Raw genomic sequence first — 21,467 nt, 5'->3', positions numbered from 1 at the left:
GTCTGCAGGATTATAGCAAGTGATAGCATTTGAGCAGACAATTTTTTTTAACAAACAGAAACGAAGCCAATCTTTACTAGATGTAGCTGAAATATTACTCAAACTACTTTCTCACTTAATAACCCATTTCCAAATATAATCTTGCAACTTTTATCAAAAGATGCAAAAAATATCAGTGGTAACAAAGAGTGCTCCACATTGCTAGTAGTTATGGAAACATGGCCTAACTCAAAGCCCACTGAAATCAAAGGAAATACCTCTAATTAGGGAAAAGCACACAGGAAAAAAAATCAGATTAAAAGAGGACATTAAAAAGCATAGTCATCTTTATTTTAATAACTTTTAGAGATCAATATTTAATACAATTTACAATTGTACATCCATAACAATATATTATTGTCCCCAAATGCTCATCTGGAAATCTCTCTCAAAGGTTCACCAAGTAGCACTGCTGTAATGCATTCAACACTATGGCCAAATACATTTCAAAGTTTTTAATAAACTATATGCTGTACATACATAGAATGTCAGATTAAAAAAAGTTAATTAGGAATCCAGTGGTATAGAAACTAAGTTTGAATTTCAAGTTTTTATATTTTTACTTCTCTTAAATTAAGAATCTGTAACTGAAAATGTTTAATAGAAACACACAACTTTGTACTATGTAAGAGACAATAGGGAGAAATAAGGCTTATTTTGGTGAGGAATTTGCCAAAACAGAGCTCCTAAATTCTACTCTCCTTTGTACTTATGCAACCTATTGAAGTCAGTGGGGTTGCATAGGTGTTGTAGAAGGTAGATTTTTGTGCTGCATTTGCAATTACTATAAATTATGGCAACCTTAAAAGACACTGCCAAGATTTTCCTTCTCCCCGATAACAACATTCATATATCCCCCTCATTGTCTTCTCAACAGACCCTTTTTTCCTTTAGTAAGGTTTTCCTCCTCTGAATTTACACCTTGGTCATTGTGTGGATTTAAAGAAAAAAGTTAACATTTTGAGTTGGTAAAACCAGACTAAGAATTACATGTGCTTTACAAACATTTGGAGAGATGGGTTGGTGGGGAGGCTAACTGCTGGATTAATAAATACTGATAAATTCCCTTTAAACCATAACATTGGAATAAAGCAAAGAACCTTGTATTCATGCTAGGAATGTATCATTTTTATGCAACAGAAAGCTACTTCGTTTCTTTAGTAGAAGATGCAAAAGCACAAACAAATTTTGTAAGTAAAAATGAACAGGAATATAAGAAACCTTTCAATTTTGAAAGTACAGAAAATGAGTAACTATAGTGGACCAATTCTAAGAGGTTACTGAGTAATTTTGACTTTACTTGGCTAAGGAAATAACTGTAAACCAATACTGTGATTTTTTTTATACTGAATTGTTTTAAAAGGTTTCTCATTAGCAATTATGAAAAACTCAGTGGCAATTATTCCACGATTATTTCTTATGAGCCACCAGAAAGTCATCTGATTAACTTTATATTTGACTAATCAAATTTCACATTTTTTTCTCATCACTGATTCTGATTTTAAACACTTTAGAACCAAAACCTCAAGGAGATGTGCTTATAGGAACTGTACAATAAGGCTTCTTTGCAAATACAAATTTTGGAGTTGAGCCCACAGATATTTCAATAAAAAAGTAAAAATTGGTATATTTTAACATGTAGTTGAAACGCTACAAAATATACTAAATTCTGGATACTATCTCCTCCTAGTCAGTTTATGATAATCTTAATGCTTTTTTGTTCACTCACTTTTAAAAACATGATTAGCAGTTTCCTAAACAAAACAGAACATTTAGTGAATGACACAAATGTTTGGCTGAGATTTGGAGGTGGAACTACATTTATTATCCATGTGTAGCAAGTTCTTTTCATATGCTTTCTGCCCACCCAACATACACATAATATTATGGATTCAAAATAACCAAATTAGTACTACTACTAATACATATTTTAAGCAGTACAACAATCTATGGATGTTTATATAAGTATTTCTTTGCAACACAAAACCTGTGAAGTGTATTTGAAAATGAAGTTTAACTGTAATTTGCATTTAACCACTGGTTTTATCTTGCTAAAGAAGGATGTTTTGACACCATATGGAGCCGAAATAGAGGAGACTGGAAACTAGTTTGCTTCTACTGCTGGTTTAATGTCAGAAGAATTTTAGTTATTAGAACATTTATAGTGCAGACAGTGCCTAAAATTAACCATAATTAAGCATGATTGTGGCCTGGCCTGACTTTGTTATAGCATGATCATTTCCTTACCTGGGAGGACAGAAAAAAATTACAATCATATTATGGAACCATGTTTTAATTCTGTAGCTACCCAATGTATCCCTTTTTCTTCCCTGACTTCTGTGGACAGAACATACATCACATGGACCATAATAATGATTAAACATGGTGATTTCTGTAGGACAGACAGGATCTAAAGTTCTTACAAACAAATAAAAAATAAAAAAATTAAAAAAAAATTATTCTCCTGCATAATAGGTTCTCTACTATTAATGCTACAACATGGGGATGAAACTTCAGCTTCAAAAGATGGCTACTGCAAACAATAGACTCAAATAGTTTAAACTTTATTTACAAAAATGTTTCACAATTTATACGTCAGTAAGTGCTTATCACTTAAAGAATGTACACTGAGAAAATGAGATCAGTTTTTATTGATGGCTTCTTGGCAACTCCACACATTCTGTACTTTGGATCTAGACTGCAATATGTGTACTATCACTAGTTCATATTCACCTGTTCCTTTGGTACAATTAATGTATGTAGCCTGAAGAACTCCTTCTTAAGTGATTCACTAACAGGTCACCAGTCTGAGTGAGCTTCCTCAGAATGCCAAGTGTACATTTAGCTCACTTAATTTTTAGAATGATACTGTTTGTTGAAAGGAATATGGTTATCCATAAAATCTGATTCACCCTGTTGTACCTTTTAAGCATTATATGATCTTACATTCCTTGTACATTACAATACTTAGGCGGTGAGATGGTTTGGATGGATTCGGTGCTTCAATCATGATCTTCCATGTTTTACTGATTATAAAAACAAATCATCATCACCACTGGAATATAGGAGTTCAGAATAGGAATGTTATAGTATATAGCAAAAAATATTAATTTCTCATAATATAATTGAAGAGGAAGTGAGCAATTACCATGTCTTAAAAAAAGAAGTCTTGTAACCAGTCTTTGCAAACCTATATCCATTTGTAAAGATAAAACCTTGCATTTTTAAATTAAGTTAAATAAATTCATACAGCTACTGCTTTTCTCATACCAAAAAGGAGACTCATAATGGCAGGCAAAATGTAGGCAGAAAAAGAAAAATCATCACAAATTTCCAGCCACGCATAAAAGCTATTTCATGCTTTATAGGAGTCCTTTTCCACTTTCATTTTCATGGAACAGTCAATCCTGAAGCAGAAATCCATACTGATAAGGTTTGTGCGGCCATTCAGCATTGCAAAGTTGTGTGTGTGTGTTTTGTTATTGTTTTTTTAAGGGGGTGACTTTCTTTTAATAAGTTGGTGCAGCAGACATGGCAAAAGAGTTAATCTGTTGGTGAGTTAGGTAGACTCTGAAATGCACAACAGCATTGCCTAAAAAGGATGAGAATGGTGGAGCTAAACAGCAATTTTCAAAACCATTACTTGTCCTCTGGTCAAATTCACATTGCCTTACTCATGCAAGTGGTCCTACTGAAATCAGTGGAAATTAAGCATAAAAGGAAAGGAAACAAGATTTGGCCTAAGGATCTATCTTACAGTAATATTCTAAGCCATCAAGAAGCCATCATTCTATACAAATCTTTACCAAAAACTAACGGCCCTTTTATATACAGTACTACTCTGTGTTGAATGTTTATTTCCATCTAATTATTCTCTCTAATTAATTATAATTAAATACATTACTGCGGTGCAATAGTATAATTTTAAAATATTTTGGTAAAGAAATTAAATGTATAGTTTCAAAAAATCATTCTTAGAATGTCTGTGGCAACTGCTTACATACTAAGTGAAGTACAGCTTAAACACCATATATCTATAACATATTTCCATATAAATTATATGTAAACAGAATTTATATTTAAAGCACCATTTATGAAAAAGGAACATGTTTAAAACTGTTGCAGTAAAGTTGAAAGCCAAATTTGATCACTCTATCACACATTCATCTTGGGTATCAAAAGGTAAATCTTAAAACTGATTGAACAAGCAAGCTTTCACACATTGCTCCTCTATTTTCCTCGGTAACAGAAACAACATGATAACCAAATTGTAAGGTGCATGAATGAAGGCCATTCCTGAAAAAGCTGCAAAATTCTGACAAATAGAAGACATTCATAAAAAGCATTTGAGAAAAAATACACACACACATACAAACATGAACAGTCAGTCGTAACAGAGCTACTTGCACGGGGGTCATTTCAGATTCCAGGAATGCACCTTAGATATGTGGCACTGAAATTATGGCATCTCAATTTTTCCTCCCTCTTTTCCTCCACTCTCAAGATAGCTTGACAAACTAACTACACAGGAAAGAGATAGTTGTTATTACTATTAGTGTCAAGGAAGAAATGGTGAGAGGTCACGGTAAGAAGAGGAACTCAAAAAGAAAAAAATAGAAGACAGAACAGAAGAGGTAGAGACAAGAAGAAACTGTTTGGCCGAACAAACAACATACTATGTCTCACTCACAGAAAGCACCATCTCCAGGAAAGCCAACATTGGCATTCAGTGGAAAGAGTACGAAGAAGGAGCCAAATCATCAGACCTAAAGTAAGAAAACTGGAAAAAAATATCAACCTTCCTTTAATGATAATTTTCAAATCATGCTAAAGGTACTGAAAGTACAAAAAAGGTAAAAGATCTTAAATCATTAAGATAATTTGGGTGTAGCATTATAATTACAAATATATTGAAAGTTTTTCTTTTCAACTGCCAAGACCTCACGGTTTTGTGTCTCTCCTGCAGAAATGATCCTATCACAAATACACAAAACTGCAGAACAGGAAGTTCTATTCTAGCTTCTGGGAGGTGATATACCATCAATTCTTGCAGGAGAAACATAGAACGATGAACTCAGGTTCTAGAAAGTAAAAGATTGAATTAAATTTTTTTCATTTTAAAATGTGCTTATTGGTCATTTTAAAATTCATCCATATTTTCTATTAATGATTTAAGAGCCTGACTTTTTTGTATTTATTTTAAAATTATTATTAAATGGCATTTGAGTTCACTGATAAGAAAACTGCACTAATTTAGGTAATTTGTGCTGAATTCTCCAAGCTGCTGACATTTAGTAAGAAAGGTAAATTATACTTGCCTCTTATTTGGGGCAATCAATACATAGGCCCCGAGCCTACAAGGCATTTAGGAGTGTGCATAATTTTGCTCACTTGAGTAATCCTCCTGAAATCACTGAAACGACTCAAATGAGCAAAGTTTTACATGTGTTGAAGTGTTTTGCAACATCAGGGCCATAATTTCTAATTATGCAATCTTTCTGTTATTTGCAGATCCCCTTTTAACTCTGACCTCCCTTCTAAGACAATATCCAGCTTCCACATGTGTCTGAAATGAACCCTGCCTGTACAGCATCCATACAATAATATTATAATGGAGATTATGAGTGTTTTGACAAAAGAAAAAAACATTATGTTGTCATTTCTTTTCTTCTGTATTCAGGCAGTTCCTAACAGTTTCCAAGGACATATTCATGGCTGCTTGGAGCATGTCTTCTTCACTCATATCGCCTCCTGCCAAGAGACAAACACACACAAAATATTTATGTCTAGTTACTTCTGGAATTAATCTATAAAAATTTAAACATTTTTCATATCACTTCTTGTCTCTTGTTTCTAATTGTTTATCATTCCATATTTTTCAGATTTCTTTTGCTTTTTTCCTGCTATTGCAATCAAGTGATCATTTCAGACTTACTTTTCAATGGATTGTAATTATTCCATAAAAAGATGCGAAATAATGTATAATTAATTTTAGATCTTTGATATTTAATGTTTAAGCTCCAGCTTAATGTATTTTTATAAAACTTGAGAATAGACATTTAGAGACAGATTTCTTTTCAGCACGCATCCTGTTGTTTGTAATAAGTGCTGCATAGACCTATACCAAGGAGTTACCATACTATACTCAACTAGAAACAAAGAAAAGAAAGTAAATCTAGTACCTGTCTGGTCTAGTAGCAGTGCTGTGCACTCCCAAGAAGGAGAAATCTACATTCAATCAGTAGCTCTACATTCTTAGGCCAACAGGGGCTAAGAGTAGTGTGCAGGTAATACAGTCCACTCCTGTGGGACAGGTGGTCTCATATCACTCAAGAGTGACACTTTTGGCCAACACAGCAGAACAGGCTCTCTAAGAGCTCTACTGTGTCCTCCCCAGCAAGAAAAATAGCGGCTATGTCATGCAGCCCCATGGGCAGTTGTTAGGCGAGCTAAAGGCAAGGAAAATTTGGGGAACTCTTCTTCAGCAAAGAGAACCAACCAGGGAAAAACCTAGATTAACATCTGTTTTGAAAATCACAGGTTAAGTAAAACAATACCTGGGTCTGTTCCTAGTGCATTTGAACTTGTAGTTGGCTTATCACGTATATCTGGGGTCTGGCCTTGCTGCTGTGACTGTTGCTGCTGTCTGAAATTACCAAAATAGTTGAAATTAGTGGAAAAACAAAAAATAACAGCAAATTTACATATAGTTCCAAATTTAAATTGACAGTGAACATTTAAAGTTCCTATATCACCTTTATTTTCCCTTTTTCTAGGGTCCTTGTTCTGACAGCTCCCCATGGCAAAAAAGTCATTTTTCATTCCTTGGAAAGCCAATGAGTGAGAAATATATGGATGGTGTTAGGTACCATCATATGCCCTTGCACCCAAATCCCCTTAATTCCAATGTCTGGTATTCTCATCCACTCATACAGAGTCTAATTCCCTTACCACCTCATTTTTCTTTTCAGTTTCAATCTTCTTCCCCTCTCCTTCCTCACCAGACGATCAAGGTAGAGAGAAGGAAAAGCAACAGTAACAACAGAAGAGATGCAACTAGTTTATAGTTCTGAAGCAGATGATGAATTGGTATTAAGAATCTGCTTGCTCACAACTGTGGTTAGCAGAGAACAAGCTCTGCCCAACCTTTTGTTCAGAGTGGCAAGGGCCCAATAAATAAAAACTTTGTGACTCCCTGCATCTCTCTCACTTCTCAGGCACATACCTCCACTAGATATAGATAATGCACTCCACAAAAAAAGCCACACTCATTAAATCATGAGGAGAACTATAACATGATAGAGACCTCATAATCCCAGAAGCAGGGCTCAATACAAGCACACTTATCCTCTATAAAATAATGACAGGGTTATTTATAACAACACTCACGAAACTTAATGTAAAATAGTATCTTTGTAGCTATCTATGTGCATGCATGCATGTGGCTGGAACTTTACCTTACTGGCAAACAATCCCCTTCTAACCAGTATCTCAAGTAATTAATTAGAAACTGCAGGATTTCCAGAATACATGAGCTACAAAGCCTTAAAAAAAAAAAAATCTGACCTCAATCTGCAAAAGAACATTATACTATCCTAAGATAGATAGAATTCCTAAGATAGAAGAACATTATACTAGTATAACATTATACTAGTATACTAGTACATTATACTAGTATACATTATACTAACATTATACTATCCTAAGATAGATAGAATTCCTAAGATAGAAGAATTCCTAAGATAGATAGAATTACTTCAACAAGCAAATTTAATTTTCCACCAGATACTTTACTTTTCAAAATATGCCTGTCTTGTCCTTCGCAGCTCTTCTGAAGAAAGGGATTCAGATTGACTTGTGCCATGTGACTGTGGTATATTCGGCGATACAGAGTCTGAAAACTCACTTCGATGGCCTCCTAAAGTTAGAACACGGTATTTCATTATACCAATCAAGGAGAGAAATTTTAAACTAACAAACGTAACGTAGCTAAAATTACCTCTCCAAACCTCAATGAATTAAAAATTGTTCATAACAAGACCATTATATTCAAAAATTTAATCTCTATTATTATAGACAAAAGTATTTAAACAATAGATCTGGCAAGGAGTGAATGGCTCAGGGAATGGAGGAACAGAGAACTTCACCTGAAGATCAATGGTTCAAATCTACCCAAGACAGTAGCCAACCAAAAAAATCAATATTACCTAATGGCTACTCAGCTGACTAAACAAATAAGATGAACTCTCAGTACACGTCCTAGTCATCAACTATCCACATCATAATGGACTACATTTTAAAGAGTGTCAAGAAAAGGACTAAAGTTCATACTTAAGTATCCTTTCATGCCTAGCAGGCAGACTTTCCAGAGGGCCTGAGACACATTGGCAGGGAAAACGGCTACTGTACTTCACCCATGGACAGATTTCAGCTGTCAGATTTCACCTTTCACAAGTACTCAACTGGTCAAAGTGATTGCCGGACAAACACCGGACATTCTTTTTAAGTAAGCCTTTTACCTTGCATACTAAGCTGAATGGCTCTACGAAGATCAGCTTCTTCATCTTCCATATCAATTTCTTGTCTACTTAGTGCAAGGGCTCTTTGGAAATTCTCCTCATCTTCATCTAACATGCCTGTTCCACCAAAGGGATGGTTAATGTCTAAAGCTTGTTCCAGGTCAGTTTTTTGCACCCTGAAGAATAGATAATTTCATTGCAGTCAGCCATAGATAACATTTTCGTTTAAATTTCATAATAAGAATAATACTTTGCATTGATTTAGCTCTGCATTTTCAAGGTACTGTAAAAACATTCTTTTCTTCACAATATACCTCTGGGGCAGTTAAATATTTTCCCCATTTTACAAATGAAAAACAGAAGTACAAAAGAAATTAAATGATTTGCCCATGATCACAGTGCTAGTCAGTATCACAGTGAAGGGCAGAACTCAGAAGTTTGTGGTTCCCAGTCCCATGCTCAATCAGCTAGGCTATACTGCCCCACAAAATCTCTGTTTTTACCTATTGCAGAACCATGGAAGTTAACCTTCAGTACACCAAGAGAAAGAAACATTTATGAAGTAATTGCTTTGAAAATTGAAAGTTCTCTTAAACCTCTTTATAACCAATGCAAATTTAATCATGATAAAATGAAATAAAAACTATACCAGGTTGACTAGAGTATTTTAAAATGTTTTAATATTTGGAAACATTTAAGGATACATGTTATAGTTTTAGGATAAGTCAGAATATAGGAGCTTTACAATTCATAGAAATAATAGCATATATAATGCATTAAACACTACTTTGTAAGTTTACTTAGAAATAAGTGCCTTGGTTGTAGGCATCAGACACTAAAAGCAATCATGCTCAACACTATTACAAAATAAATCTGTATTTACCTTACCTTTGATCTCTTGATTGGGCAGTCTCTTCCCCAATCAGTTTTGGTCGCTGCATCTGCTGTACCTGAATCATTTGCAGTAGTTGGTCAGCCTCACAATCTGGCAGGTCACCCTTTACAACAAATATAGAATAACCTCGGGATAATAAAACCAGAAATACTAAGTATAAGGTGTGTTGATTATTAAATATCCCAAACTAAATATACCATGAAATAAAAATATATATATAATTGATTACCAGCAATATAATACAGATATTCAATATTAGGCTTTGCCTCTCATTAGAAGGACTGTACAGGTTATTTCACTGATTCAGTCACAAAACTGATGTAGGTAGACTAGATATAAACACCCTTATAAATAAAGTTTAATTATCTGATTTTAATCACCTTCTTGCAAGTAATGAGGTTTAACGTTTGCAAACTAGTATTACCTTCCTGTTGTAACTGAGCCAAGAAAAGTGCAAGGTATGTATCTGATATTAGTTCTGGACCCATCAGGAGAGAGTTCAAGTTAAACCACTGTAATTTGAAAAAAAAAAAAAAAAAAAAAAGATTTGAGAGAAAAAAAATTAGCATTGGATTTATATGGTAGTCCATTTTTGGACAATCCGATCATTTTCCATGATGAAATATCTGATTTGTAAACTAATCATGTGGAACATCAAAAATTCATTTAAAGGACAAAAGCATGACAACTTAAGTGTTGCTGCCTGCCACCCTTTCAACTGTCCTCAGCTGACCCAAACTCTGAAACTTACGGAGAAATTTACGTAACTTCAGGCACCCTCCCTACTAATATCAGAAGAGTTTAAAGGGGAGAAATTTGAACAATTCTTATGTCCTGGTTTCCGCTGTTACTTTGTGATACTGTTTATTCTGGTTTGAAATATTTGTTCTTGGAGATTGTCATTCAATATACTGGGTTTTTTTCTTTCCGTCACTCCATCATAGATTCATATTTTTAGTGGAGGGTGGACAGAATCCCTATTTAAAAGGATGGCCAAGGAAACAGAGGAGTATTTTCTGTTAAGAATATGCGTAACAATGCTGTCTTTAATAGCTGTTACCTATGGTTAAAGCAATCTTTTTTAGAGTAACTGTTTTCTCTGCATGTATTTTAAAAATAATTATTATATCAACCAAGAGAAATTAAATTCAAATTCACTTGGAAAGTTTTTATTATCTATGTCATAAACACACCTTTTATTAGAGGAGGTAAGACAGGATGTAAAAATGTGCCTGTATAAATCACCACACACACCCATTTTCTGAGAGGCCAATTAGTCATCAATAATAATTCTGGTAATTGAAGGTGTACCTATCTTGCATGGAGATGGGTATTATAGGGCCATTAAAACTATCAGATATAGCTCTTGATAATATCTTGCAATAAATGCAAGTGCTTGAAGAAATATTCTTCACAACACCCTTCCATTGTGCTAAAATCATGACCTTGCAGAACCATTTCAGATGGCAAGAAAATTCAGTTTCCATTCCATACAATTCTTGGCCAATCTGCTGAAACTGCCACCAAGAGTGCTATATATAAGTATATTCCTTGTGATAGAGGCGAATGTCCACTCAAAGCTGGAATGAGACTATTAACTCATTGCAGAGGCTACCAAACTACCCATTTTAGGACCAATCCTGCAAAAATTTAAACACACTTAAATGAAATCAATGGACTCTTCATGTCCTTGAAGTAGAGCACGTGTGTGTTTGCAGTATTGGGGTCTTGATTACTTTTCACCAGGAATGGAGTCATCAAATGGTTCCATAACATACTAGCAACATTCTACCTATTCACTCCATAAAATTCCCTCTTAAAAAAAATCCAACCTAAAATGGTGTGTGGGCCGAAGGTGTGGGGTAGAGTTAAAAAGATAAGGTATTGATGTATGTACACGAAGAGTTGGGCTTTTAAAATAAAATAGACATAACAATTTTACTTTATAGCATAACAGATAATAGAGATGAAACAGCTAAATTAATAAATGTTCCCTTCATTGAGCTAATCTATTTTTTCTTCATCTAGGGATTGAGTATTAACTTGTAAAACGAATCCTCCTCCTGTATTTCTCTCTGAATAGACACCTACAAGTGTCTTATTGTGATTACAAACTATGTAACATTTAAAAAAATAAACAATTTTAAACCCATTTTTTAAAATCTCAGTGATAGGATAGTTTGCGAAAAATCTGAACTACACATACACATTTAGCCTGAAATACTCTCCCCATCAGATAAGTTTTAAAGTGAACACTAATGCCCCTTCAACACAAAACATAAAAAAAGCTTACAGAATGAATATAATTATTCTTAAACTAATCCAGAATGTAAAGCTTGTAATGTATTTCCCAGTTTCACCTCTCTTGCTGCCAGATATAATTTCCACTTGACGTAAACCACAATGTAGCGGATCTTTGAAATTTTTATTGGACTGAAAAATCATTACTAGTGTAAGGTAGCACATTCAGTGAACTTTTTCAGTAGAAAATAAAAAGCTTCAAAAATGCCATATTAAGGACAGTGGCCTGGTTAGTTTCATCTATAAAAAGGTTACTAATTTTTTCTCTTCTGGATGTCAGCATCACTGCAGCTTCCAAAAACCTTATTCATGGCTAAGTGAGTGCCTTTCCACTACTGTAGATGTTTTTAAAAGCTTACTTCAGAAGTGTTTTATACTTTTAAAAAATGTAGTTAAGTTATATGAAGAATTACAGAATGTCATCTAGAAAGAGACAACTGTGATTAGTTATTGAAGTGTATTATATCTGCGTGTGTTAAAAAGACCCAACTTTTTCTGACCTATATGACTATCTGGTTATGAACATTCCATACATGCACACCATCCTTTATGTTTAGCAATATATTTTACTATTTCTAATTCCATCCCTCCAAAAAGCTTTCCTAAACGTTATAGTGTTAAAAGCTGTGTTTCTACTTTTCCCCACTACAGTCCGTACTAATACCTCTCCAGTGCTGGCAGATATAAATATTCTAAGTTCTAATGGGTTAATCACATTTCACATATACATACTAGCCATTTTTAGATGCACAGTCTACCTGCGATTTTTTACAGTACCAATATAATAGTACTGTGTAATGCGGCAAAAACAAAAAAAATTGACCTTCAGTACCCCTTTAAAATGTATAAAGATGACCTCAAACATTTTTCAAAAGTATGATTTTTGGTTGTTTGTTATATTAAGTTTTCTCTCTTTTCTGAAGAACCTGAACAAGGTCTTTATTGGACATATAGCAATGTCTCATAAATCTGCAACTTGAGCTGCAGCTGTTGCTTCCTATAACTGAGGACAGCATGCAGATTCTTATAGGATTTGATCCAAAGTCCTTCCTTAGGCCAACATTCATGCCAAGCGGCTTGGCAGCATTATGATATAAATAAGCATTTACCCAACCTATTTATTTGGGATAGTCTAAAACAAATTTCAACCCAGACCTTCAAAGATGAAAGGCTAGCACATGGTCTCATTGCAACCATTCTTTCCACCCCCAGTCTGAAGTCAACTTTTAAATAAAAAAAGACAAGGTCACCTGTTTTCCTAACTTTCGAACTGTAAACCAGTGTTCCTTATAATTACAAATAAATGATCTTTCATTTCTGTAAAAAGAAAAACACAAGGTATACATAAAATTAAATTCTCTAATATTGGCGCTCATACTAACTTTTAAGTTCTTTGTTATCACTAATTTATATATAAATGACAATATTTTGGCAATACAATGTAACTATTGGTGCTACAGAGCTTTTAAAATACTTTTATTATAATTCATAATATTTTAAAGTGTTCTTTTTAATCATGTACTGAAGTCTATATAAACCTAGTGATGTCATAGAGTATATGACATCATATACAACTCAATCAGCATACTGTGATGCCACAGATACTGAGATGTCATGAAGGCTCAGAGGACAGGTCATATAAATCCCCAAAATATGAAAAATAAAAGGCTGAGAGGATAAAAAGGGACACATCAAAATGTAACAGAGCTTGAAATAGTAATTTTTAAAGAAACTAAGTAATCACAGATTTTCAGTGTTATTTTTCTGTAAAATGAAAGCAGGGTGCTAAAAAGAAAGTCTTACATAGGGTCGATCCCGAGCCTCTGATACTCTGGGCTGTTGAAGAGGATTAGTTCTAAACCCCAAACTTTCAAGGCATTGCTTATAACCTGTCAAAAAATAGTACTTTTCATGAGACAAACCAGTCAAGTCCAAATTTAAGCAATGCAACCATTTTAACCACCATGAACAATTATATTGTTTTCATAAAGCTGCGCTTTTAAAAAGTTGATATAAAAAGGAAACCTCGGGATCATAATATTCAAAATGCAACCTTCATGAATCTACAATCACCACACAACATAGATAGCATATACAAAGGTGAATTACAAAACTACAGTTTGACAGAGAGGTTTTCACAAAGCACAACTCCTTGATTAAGTTATAGCCTTATATCCAGCTGTATGCATAGTACCTTCTTACTTTCACTCTCAAAACTACGTTTTAAAAACTATTTGGCAGTCATTGTGGTAACATAAGAAACAATATTTAGGTCTACTTATTTAGGGATCATCTACTACCATCCTTTCTGAAGACGTCCATTAAGGCTTTTAACTCGAATATGTCCCTTCAACTTTACTACACTACAAACTAGAACCATGTTGCAACAAGGTCCCCTGATTCCATTATAACTTATGTACACCTGAGCATCAAGGCTTAACAAAAATCCTAGACTTCCAATTAGGGATCTCCCTAATATTTGGGAAATTTCTAACACATTTTAAACACTATTCAGTAAGTTTGAAATTTATAGATAGAATCAAACCTCTTAACACTACTCATTTAAAGCTGTTTGGGATAAAGGTGTGGGGAGTTTAACACCTCAGCCAGTCAACAGTGTAGCAAGTAAGCAAAGCGATGGGAGCGCAAGAAAGTAAAAACAAAGTAGGAAGCAATTTTTATCATCTTCAAGGGCACTGGAGCACAATTAGGAAGAAAGGAATTGCCATGCTGGCAATGGCAGAAAATATATTTAAGAGATGAGACTGGGAAGTAAAATGAGCAAACGAAGAGAGAGCCCTGTGCATATACAAAACAGAGTAATAGGCACAGAAGCTCACATGAGAGTATGGAAAGAAATACTGACATACATACATGGAGGCCACAAGCAGAGAAACAAAAGGTGCAGAGTATCACCTAGGGATCCAATATAGGTAAAACCTACAAGTTTGGGTTCTATTACAGATATTTAAAAGATTAAATACATATTAAGTAAGTTCCCTTTTTAAAAATAAACTTTTTTCCAAATAGCTCTAAAGTTTCAGAAGTGTGTATAAAGCCTTTGGAACACAGATTCTGCAGATCACTTTGTAAGAAAAGGACTCCTTCATGGAACCCGTAGTCACCAGGAAAGCCTCTGTAGTCAATAATTTGGAAACTGATGTTCTAAAAAGCCAGAACTCTCATGCATTAATCCTACAAACTAGAAATTGGAGAATTACTAAGTGTTATCAAAATTCTTTTCAAGAAAAAAAAAATATAATGCAACTGCACTGGTTGTAAGAAATTGTTCTGACCAGAGATTCATGCTTACTTGAATAGAGAAGAAGCCACTGTCATCCATATTTCCAGAAGGCTGCTATTCAAGGTGGGGTGGAGGAGAAAAAGAAAAAGTTGTGATCAGCACACTTCTAAAAAGATTTATGGAAAATCAAGTGTAAGAATAATTACAATTGTGTACACCTTCAGCAGAGATTCAGTACACCCATTCTGAAAAAGACTGCTTATACTGTCCAAAATACACATTAGTGAAATACCTAGTGCTCAAAGCAGAGACTGGACATTAAAATTTCTGTATTCTGTTCTCTTCTGTGCCACTGGCTTATTATATGACTTTAAGCAAATCCCATATCCTTCTATCTATGCTTGTAAAATGGGGATAATCTCTCTCTCATAGATGTGTTGTGATACTTCAGTAGTGAATTAATGTTTCTAAATGCCAATTTGAGGTACTTGGATGAAAAAGACTATAAAATAGAGAAGCATTATCACTTGAAAATGGAGCTTCCATAAAAAAGCAAGAATGACAAATTTGTCAAACAAAAAATTATGTTTCAAGAAACCAAACAGATGTCAAGGAATCAAATAAGGTTAAAATGATTGTTACCTGTAAAAACGTTCTGTACTCTTCACTAGAAACGCCTCCCTCTGCCATTCTTATTCTTTCTTCCTCATCTAGCTGCTGTGCAATAGAAGATAACTCCACGGGGCTAAAATACTCTCCTTGTAGTAAGTTATTCAGACAGTGTTGAGCACATAATGAGCCTTCTTGCTAAAATTATAAAGGAACAAAAAATACACAAGAATTATTTTAATGGGGTTTTTTTAATACCGTCATTGCTTCAATGATCTATGTTTGCCAAGGGAGTATATTTACCCCAAGCTTTCCTTCAGTACATTACTTGTCTGGCTTCAAAACACAAAAAAGATCATCTCTGACACATGCACACAAACCCCACTCTATTTCACAAGAAATATAAATATTTTTGTCTATAAGTTTACTTGTAATTTAGAAGGTAATTTAAGAATTGGCCAGTGACAGAAATCTCTGCAGACTGATCAAGTCACAGAAGGACTCCAACTATTCTTGCAAGCCACAGCAGCTAGGGACTCCATTCTCTCCCAGGCAGCCTTCACATGTGACTCTCATTCTCCATACCAGATGCACTTGTCCCATATAAACCTCCCTCTTCTTTTCCTTCCACAACAGTGCCATGTGCCCCATTTGGCTCTCCCCATCATAGATATACAAACAAACGTAGGCCATGAAGACTTTGCAAGTGTGCCTCAAACTGATACATCTCTTACATACAGAGATATGCATACACCTCCAAATATGCACATGTATATAGTATGCATTTTCTTAAGTAAACAGATATGCATATTTTTGAAATTTTTACCTTAAGACCTTCAATATGCTTGCACTCAAAAAAAATGAAAGGCATTCCCACTTCTTAAAGACTCTTGGAAAAGTTATTTTTGAAGTTTCTATATGAATCAGATTTGAAATATAAGCCCAAAAAGCATTAATAAAATCTCTGAAAGAGAATGATAAGTACATTTTCACCTCAGTGAAAGTCCTCATGGGCTTTGCCCCAAACATTTTTACCCTAAGATGATATATATTATGCAAATTTTTAGGTGTACTGAGGTTTTTCTTTGGTGACATTAAGGATGAGTTGAGGGGTAGGGGGGACGAAGAAAGAAAATTAGGCTCATAATTTATAACAGAAAATAGTTTTAACCTTAAATATAGAGAGAGAGCATTCTTTCATAATTAGGAGCCTCCTCATTCAACCTTGTCCTGACATATATTTGCGCTTTGGTCATTCATTCTTTAGACTTCCAATATTTTACCCTAGAGCAGAACTTCATGGCTCTTAGGGCCTTCGACATCTGCCATCCCATCCCTCCTTACTTTTAAAAGTGACACAGCATTTTATATATTTTTAAAGGTATCCTTACCTACCTTTTTAATTATATTATTTTCTTCTGCAAGCTTGGTTTTAGGGTTAAGAATTTGATGTGTGTATTAAAGTACTTTAACTGTAAATACCTAAGCAGCATTCTGAATACTTTAGAAGGAAATGGGGTCACTATCAATTAACTGAAATGTTAATGTTAATTAAAAATGTTCACATACACGTTTACATTTTTCCCCAGTGAAGGTAATTAAAATTGAGGATGTGGTAAATAACGAAAAGGACAAGTCACTCAGAGCAATTTAGAGTGGTAGGTAAACTGGGCGAAAGCAAACAACATGCATTTTAAAACAGCTAAATGTAAATGCACACATCTGGGAACAAAGAATGTAGGCCGTACTTGCAGGATGTGGGACATCAATCAGCTGAACATGAGCGCCAAGTGGGACACTGTGGTCAAAAGAACTAATGCGATCCTGGGAGGCACAAACAAGGGAGTCTCCAATAGGAGTAGAGAAGTTATTTTGCCTCTGTATTTGGTACTGGCACGACTGCTGCTGGAATATTGTGCCCAGTTCTTATGCCCACAATTCAAGAAGGATATTGATAAATTGGAGAGGGTTTAGAGAAGAGCCATGAGAATGAGTAAAGGATTAGAAAACATGCCTTATAGTGACAGACTGAGGGAGCTCAATCCATTTATCTTAACAAAGAGAAGATTAATAGGTGACGTGCTGACAGTCTGTAAGTACCTACATGGGGAACAAATGTTTAATGATGGATCTTCAGTCTAATAGACAAAGATCTGACACAATCCACTGGCTGGAATTTGAAGCTAGACAAGTTCAGACTGGAAATAAGGCATACAATTTTAATGTGGAATGTAATTAAACATTGGAACAATTCACTAAGAGTTGTGGTAGATTTGCCATCACTGACAATTTTTAAATCAATGGTGGATGGTTTTCCAACATATACATTCCAGGAATTATTTTGGAGAAGTTCTATGGCTTGTGCTATACAAGAGTTCAGAATACATGATCGCAATGGTCCCTCCCTTTTGGCTTTAGAATCTAGAAAATAATTGTTACAACAGAATAAAATATATGCTGATTACTGCTTAAAATATCTAACTAATCTGACTACTAACTTGTCAAAGAGCAAGTATGTTTCCACATACGTATACACATTTCCCATTTCCTGTACTGTATGCTGATGGAAAATAACTACCGTTTACATCAATTACATAATAAATGGCAATTATTTTGTAACTTTAATGGGCAGAGTATAAATAAGATCAATCTAGCTTCAGCAGAATTACTTCTACCACTCCAATCCTATGAAAATACCTTTCCATAATAATTGATTTTTTTTAAAAAATGGGTTTTTTGTTTGTTTTTTTAATTCTCCTTCCACACATGGCAGCCTAAGTCAGATAAGAACTAGTTTGGTTTGGTTTAGTTACTGCTTCTCTTGGTAGTTACAGCAGCCTATATTTAGAAAGGGAAGTTTAATAAAGACTAAAAAACTGTTATTGGTAATAAAGATTGTTAAAGAAACTGAATTACACAAAGCACAAACAAGACACTAGAATGTGATGGTGTAGTAAAGAGATTATTAGGAGTTTGGAGGCAATCATGAACACTAGAAGTACTTGCCATCTGAAACAAAATATTCAGCATTCAAATTGCTTACATTTTCAAAAGCAGTGTACAGACATTAAATAAATGTTCACAACACCCACTTTGAAGTAGTTATAATCTCCCCTCTGTACGTGCATAAACTGAGGCAGAGAGAGGCTGTGATGAGGAGAGGCACAGCAAAACAGTAGCAGAAGTCAGGGAATAGAGCCCACGTCTCCTGCTTCCCATCTTTATGCTCATTTCTCAGCTAGGGCATACTATTTTTGTCAAGAGAGCAAAAACTTCATTCTGCAGAATCACATCTTTCTGTATTTATCTTGAGAGGACCAAGAAAAAAAAATCAGGAAATAAAACTCACCATGACAAAAAGTTGCTATATAAAAGGAAGTAATACTGACACATTTGTGGCCATGTTTGAAGCTTTTGAAGCATGGTTGAACCTATTTCTCCAGCTATTTTTTAAAAAACCACTCAGCTGCTATGGTCTTCAGTATTGGCAAGTTAGGCCAGCAGACTTCCCAGATAATTCAGTTTCCCTGTCTGAAGGGGTTCTGGACTTCTTCTAAGATACATTTAGTTGAACTATCATCTCACCTGAGTTTCCCCTTCTACTAGAAAGGAACCTTATCAGCGCTAAGATGCTATACTTGGGGGCAATATGATGTGAAGATCTAGCAGGTAAGAGAATGTACTCTGGGGGTTGTTTTTTTTTAGAGCTTTAAAAAGACAATTTCAAGTATTACTATACTCCGAGTCATCCATGGGTTGGAGGAAACTCACCAACCCCCCGCCCCACCCCAGGCTGCCACTACCACCTGCCAACACCCACAGTTTACTACTACTACTACTACTCCTTCCCTTGCTTTCCCTGCCCTGCCCCGCCCCAGACTGTTACCCAGGCCTCTGACATATCCTCCCATCACCCCATTCCAACCACGGGTTCTGCCACGACCCGCTCCACAGGCCCCCACTCAGCCATAAGCGCCACCTCCCCCCAGCCCCGCCGCTCACTCACCCTCTCGTGGAAGATGGCCTCCATGTTTATTTGTCCCCAAAGCCAGTCGCCTCCGCCTCACGTGACCACAGCCCAACCCCGCAACAGCCAATCATCGCCGCTGCCCCACACCCCCTCGCCCTCTGCCCACCACGTGATCTTACTCCGCCCAATAAACCGCGACCTCTCTACCTCCAACAGTCATGTGATCACAACAGCCGTGCTCGCGCTGGGGTATGGGCGGAGGAGTGGGTGGGAGAAGCGGATACGGGGTTCGCCCATTTGACGCTGCCGGGCGCCCCCCTTCTGCTTCCGGGGGAGGGCTGGCCCGGGCTGGGCTCGGGCCCTGCAGAGCCTCGGCCTCGCGTTGATAGCTCTGGTCTGAAGAGCGTTGCTGGCGCTCACCACAGTCGGCACTGTAGCGCACTGGCAAGACTCGCAGCAGGAGTCGTGCAGCCGGAGGAGCCCGCCTGGTTTGTCACAACTGCCCTGGACTCCTAGGGGCGGATGGAGATTATCCCCCACCTCGTGGTACTTTAAAGGGGAAGAGCTGTGCTTTGTGAGCAGCAAGGTCTGTTCTAAGTCTACTGGTGCCAGGCCCTTCCACTCCCATCTGGTCAGCGTGGTAAGAATAGTTAAATCCTAGTTATCCACAGCTGTCACAATGCCCATATATTATTCTACACTAACTCCTTCAGAAATGAATTTAATTCACTTTCAAAGCAGATTATCCCATTTCCCATAACTGGCCCTTTAATTGAAAGGAAGACTTGCCTGGTGGATGCAGGGCATTTTAATGAAATAAAGTGGAAAGAAGCCTCCCTGTGTAGGCAAGCCGTGTCAGTCTGTATGAATTTTGAAGAATGTTTTCTGCTATCTCCTGCTCACTGCAAATGGTGCCATTCAAAAAGCACTGACTATGGCTGTTTTACATTTTTTTTTTAAATAAAGTGAGCCAAGTGTCTGGTGATCAAAAGCTGTCTCTTTCACTGACTGCTTCCCCCCAACTCATTCATTTCAACCACTATAACGGAGGATGCAAATGAAAGGGATAAACAAAGTGGATGAGTAGGTACATTTGATAGCACCATGCTGGCACTTGCCAATGAGGTGAGTTATAGGCAACAGCCAATAATAGACACACTACTACATAAAACATCAGTTTTGAAGGCCAAGGAGGAAAAAAGAGGGAAGGGTAGGACAGAACTGGAGGGTGGGGCTCCAGCAGAAGCTGGAAGGAGGACGGGTAGAACAGAGAACAAAAAGGAAAAGAAAAGAGATAGGAAGAGGTAGTTTTAAGATTGCAGTAGCATCAGAAATGTGTTGGGCTCTTTCCACCTGAGGAAGGTACAGCTCCTCTTCCAAAAGCTTACTGGAACTGAACAAATCTGATTATGCTCATCCTCACTAAATTGGATGACAAGGGAGAAAGAATCGCATACCAAAGAAAAAAAGTCACCTGTTTTGACTTATGGCTGTAGCACCCAACACTGTAATATCTGAACACTAAGGCACTCAGATACCAGGTTGATTGGCATGGCCCAAACTCATTAACTGATCAATTTTAGGATGAACTATTGGCTAGTGCATGTAATTTATGCTACAAATCCACCAGAGCACTATTTAGGTGGATGACATTTCTAGTGTACAGAAAAATGACTTCCAAAGCAGCAAAAGTGGGAAGTACTAACTCCACAGCATGACTAAAAAGTCTCACTTCCAATGCTCTCTATATCATTCTAAATTCAGCATCACAGAGATCTTGGTGTAAGTTAACACTGATGCCAACACTCATTGAAACCCACTGAGGATTGTGGAACTCTAGCAGTTGGGGAAAACATAGGCTTTTCACAGTAGCCATTCTGGGAGGCATTG

The 21,467-nt window shown here is 36.1% G+C and overlaps 1 protein-coding gene across 7 annotated transcripts; it reads right to left on the bottom strand.

The window, feature by feature from the left end:
* Positions 1-304: 304 nt before the first annotated feature.
* Positions 305-19,676, bottom strand: ATXN3 (ataxin 3). Of its 7 annotated transcripts, none has more exons than XM_067547069.1 (11): positions 19,614-19,676; positions 15,641-15,805; positions 15,068-15,112; positions 13,558-13,643; positions 13,005-13,071; positions 9,878-9,965; positions 9,447-9,579; positions 8,559-8,734; positions 7,834-7,957; positions 6,597-6,685; positions 305-5,790 (listed from the first exon to the last, which is right to left on the bottom strand). In XM_067547069.1, exons 1-11 carry the CDS (start codon positions 19,635-19,637, stop codon positions 5,696-5,698), a joined length of 1,092 nt encoding a protein of 363 aa, XP_067403170.1. In that variant the 5' UTR covers positions 19,638-19,676; the 3' UTR covers positions 305-5,695. The 7 variants fall into 7 exon arrangements, with proteins under 7 accessions (XP_067403170.1, XP_067403171.1, XP_067403173.1 ...); XM_067547070.1 differs by having other exon boundaries at positions 15,068-15,109; positions 19,614-19,653; XM_067547072.1 differs by lacking the exons at positions 13,005-13,071; positions 13,558-13,643 and having other exon boundaries at positions 19,614-19,653.
* Positions 19,677-21,467: the final 1,791 nt, after the last annotated feature.

Source organism: Emydura macquarii, unplaced genomic scaffold, assembly GCF_026122565.2.
Source record: "Emydura macquarii macquarii isolate MOO-44397 ecotype Brisbane River unplaced genomic scaffold, CSIRO-AGI_Emac_v2 contig_1229, whole genome shotgun sequence".
NCBI lineage: Eukaryota > Metazoa > Chordata > Testudines > Chelidae > Emydura > Emydura macquarii.
This window is presented reverse-complemented; position numbering and strand designations above follow the sequence as displayed.

What these genes read in the sequence shown, in the direction of transcription:
- ATXN3 (XM_067547069.1), bottom strand. Translation starts at nt 19,637, where the DNA reads ATGGAGGCCATCTTCCACGAGAGG. An exon ending in AGACAGGCATATTTTGAAAA is followed by an intron (nt 6,686 to 7,833) that starts GTAAAGTATCTG and finishes TGGTAATTTCAG; the next exon opens with ACAGCAGCAACAGTCACAGC. An exon ending in TGCACTAGGAACAGACCCAG is followed by an intron (nt 5,791 to 6,596) that starts GTATTGTTTTAC and finishes GTCTCTTGGCAG; the next exon opens with GAGGCGATATGAGTGAAGAA.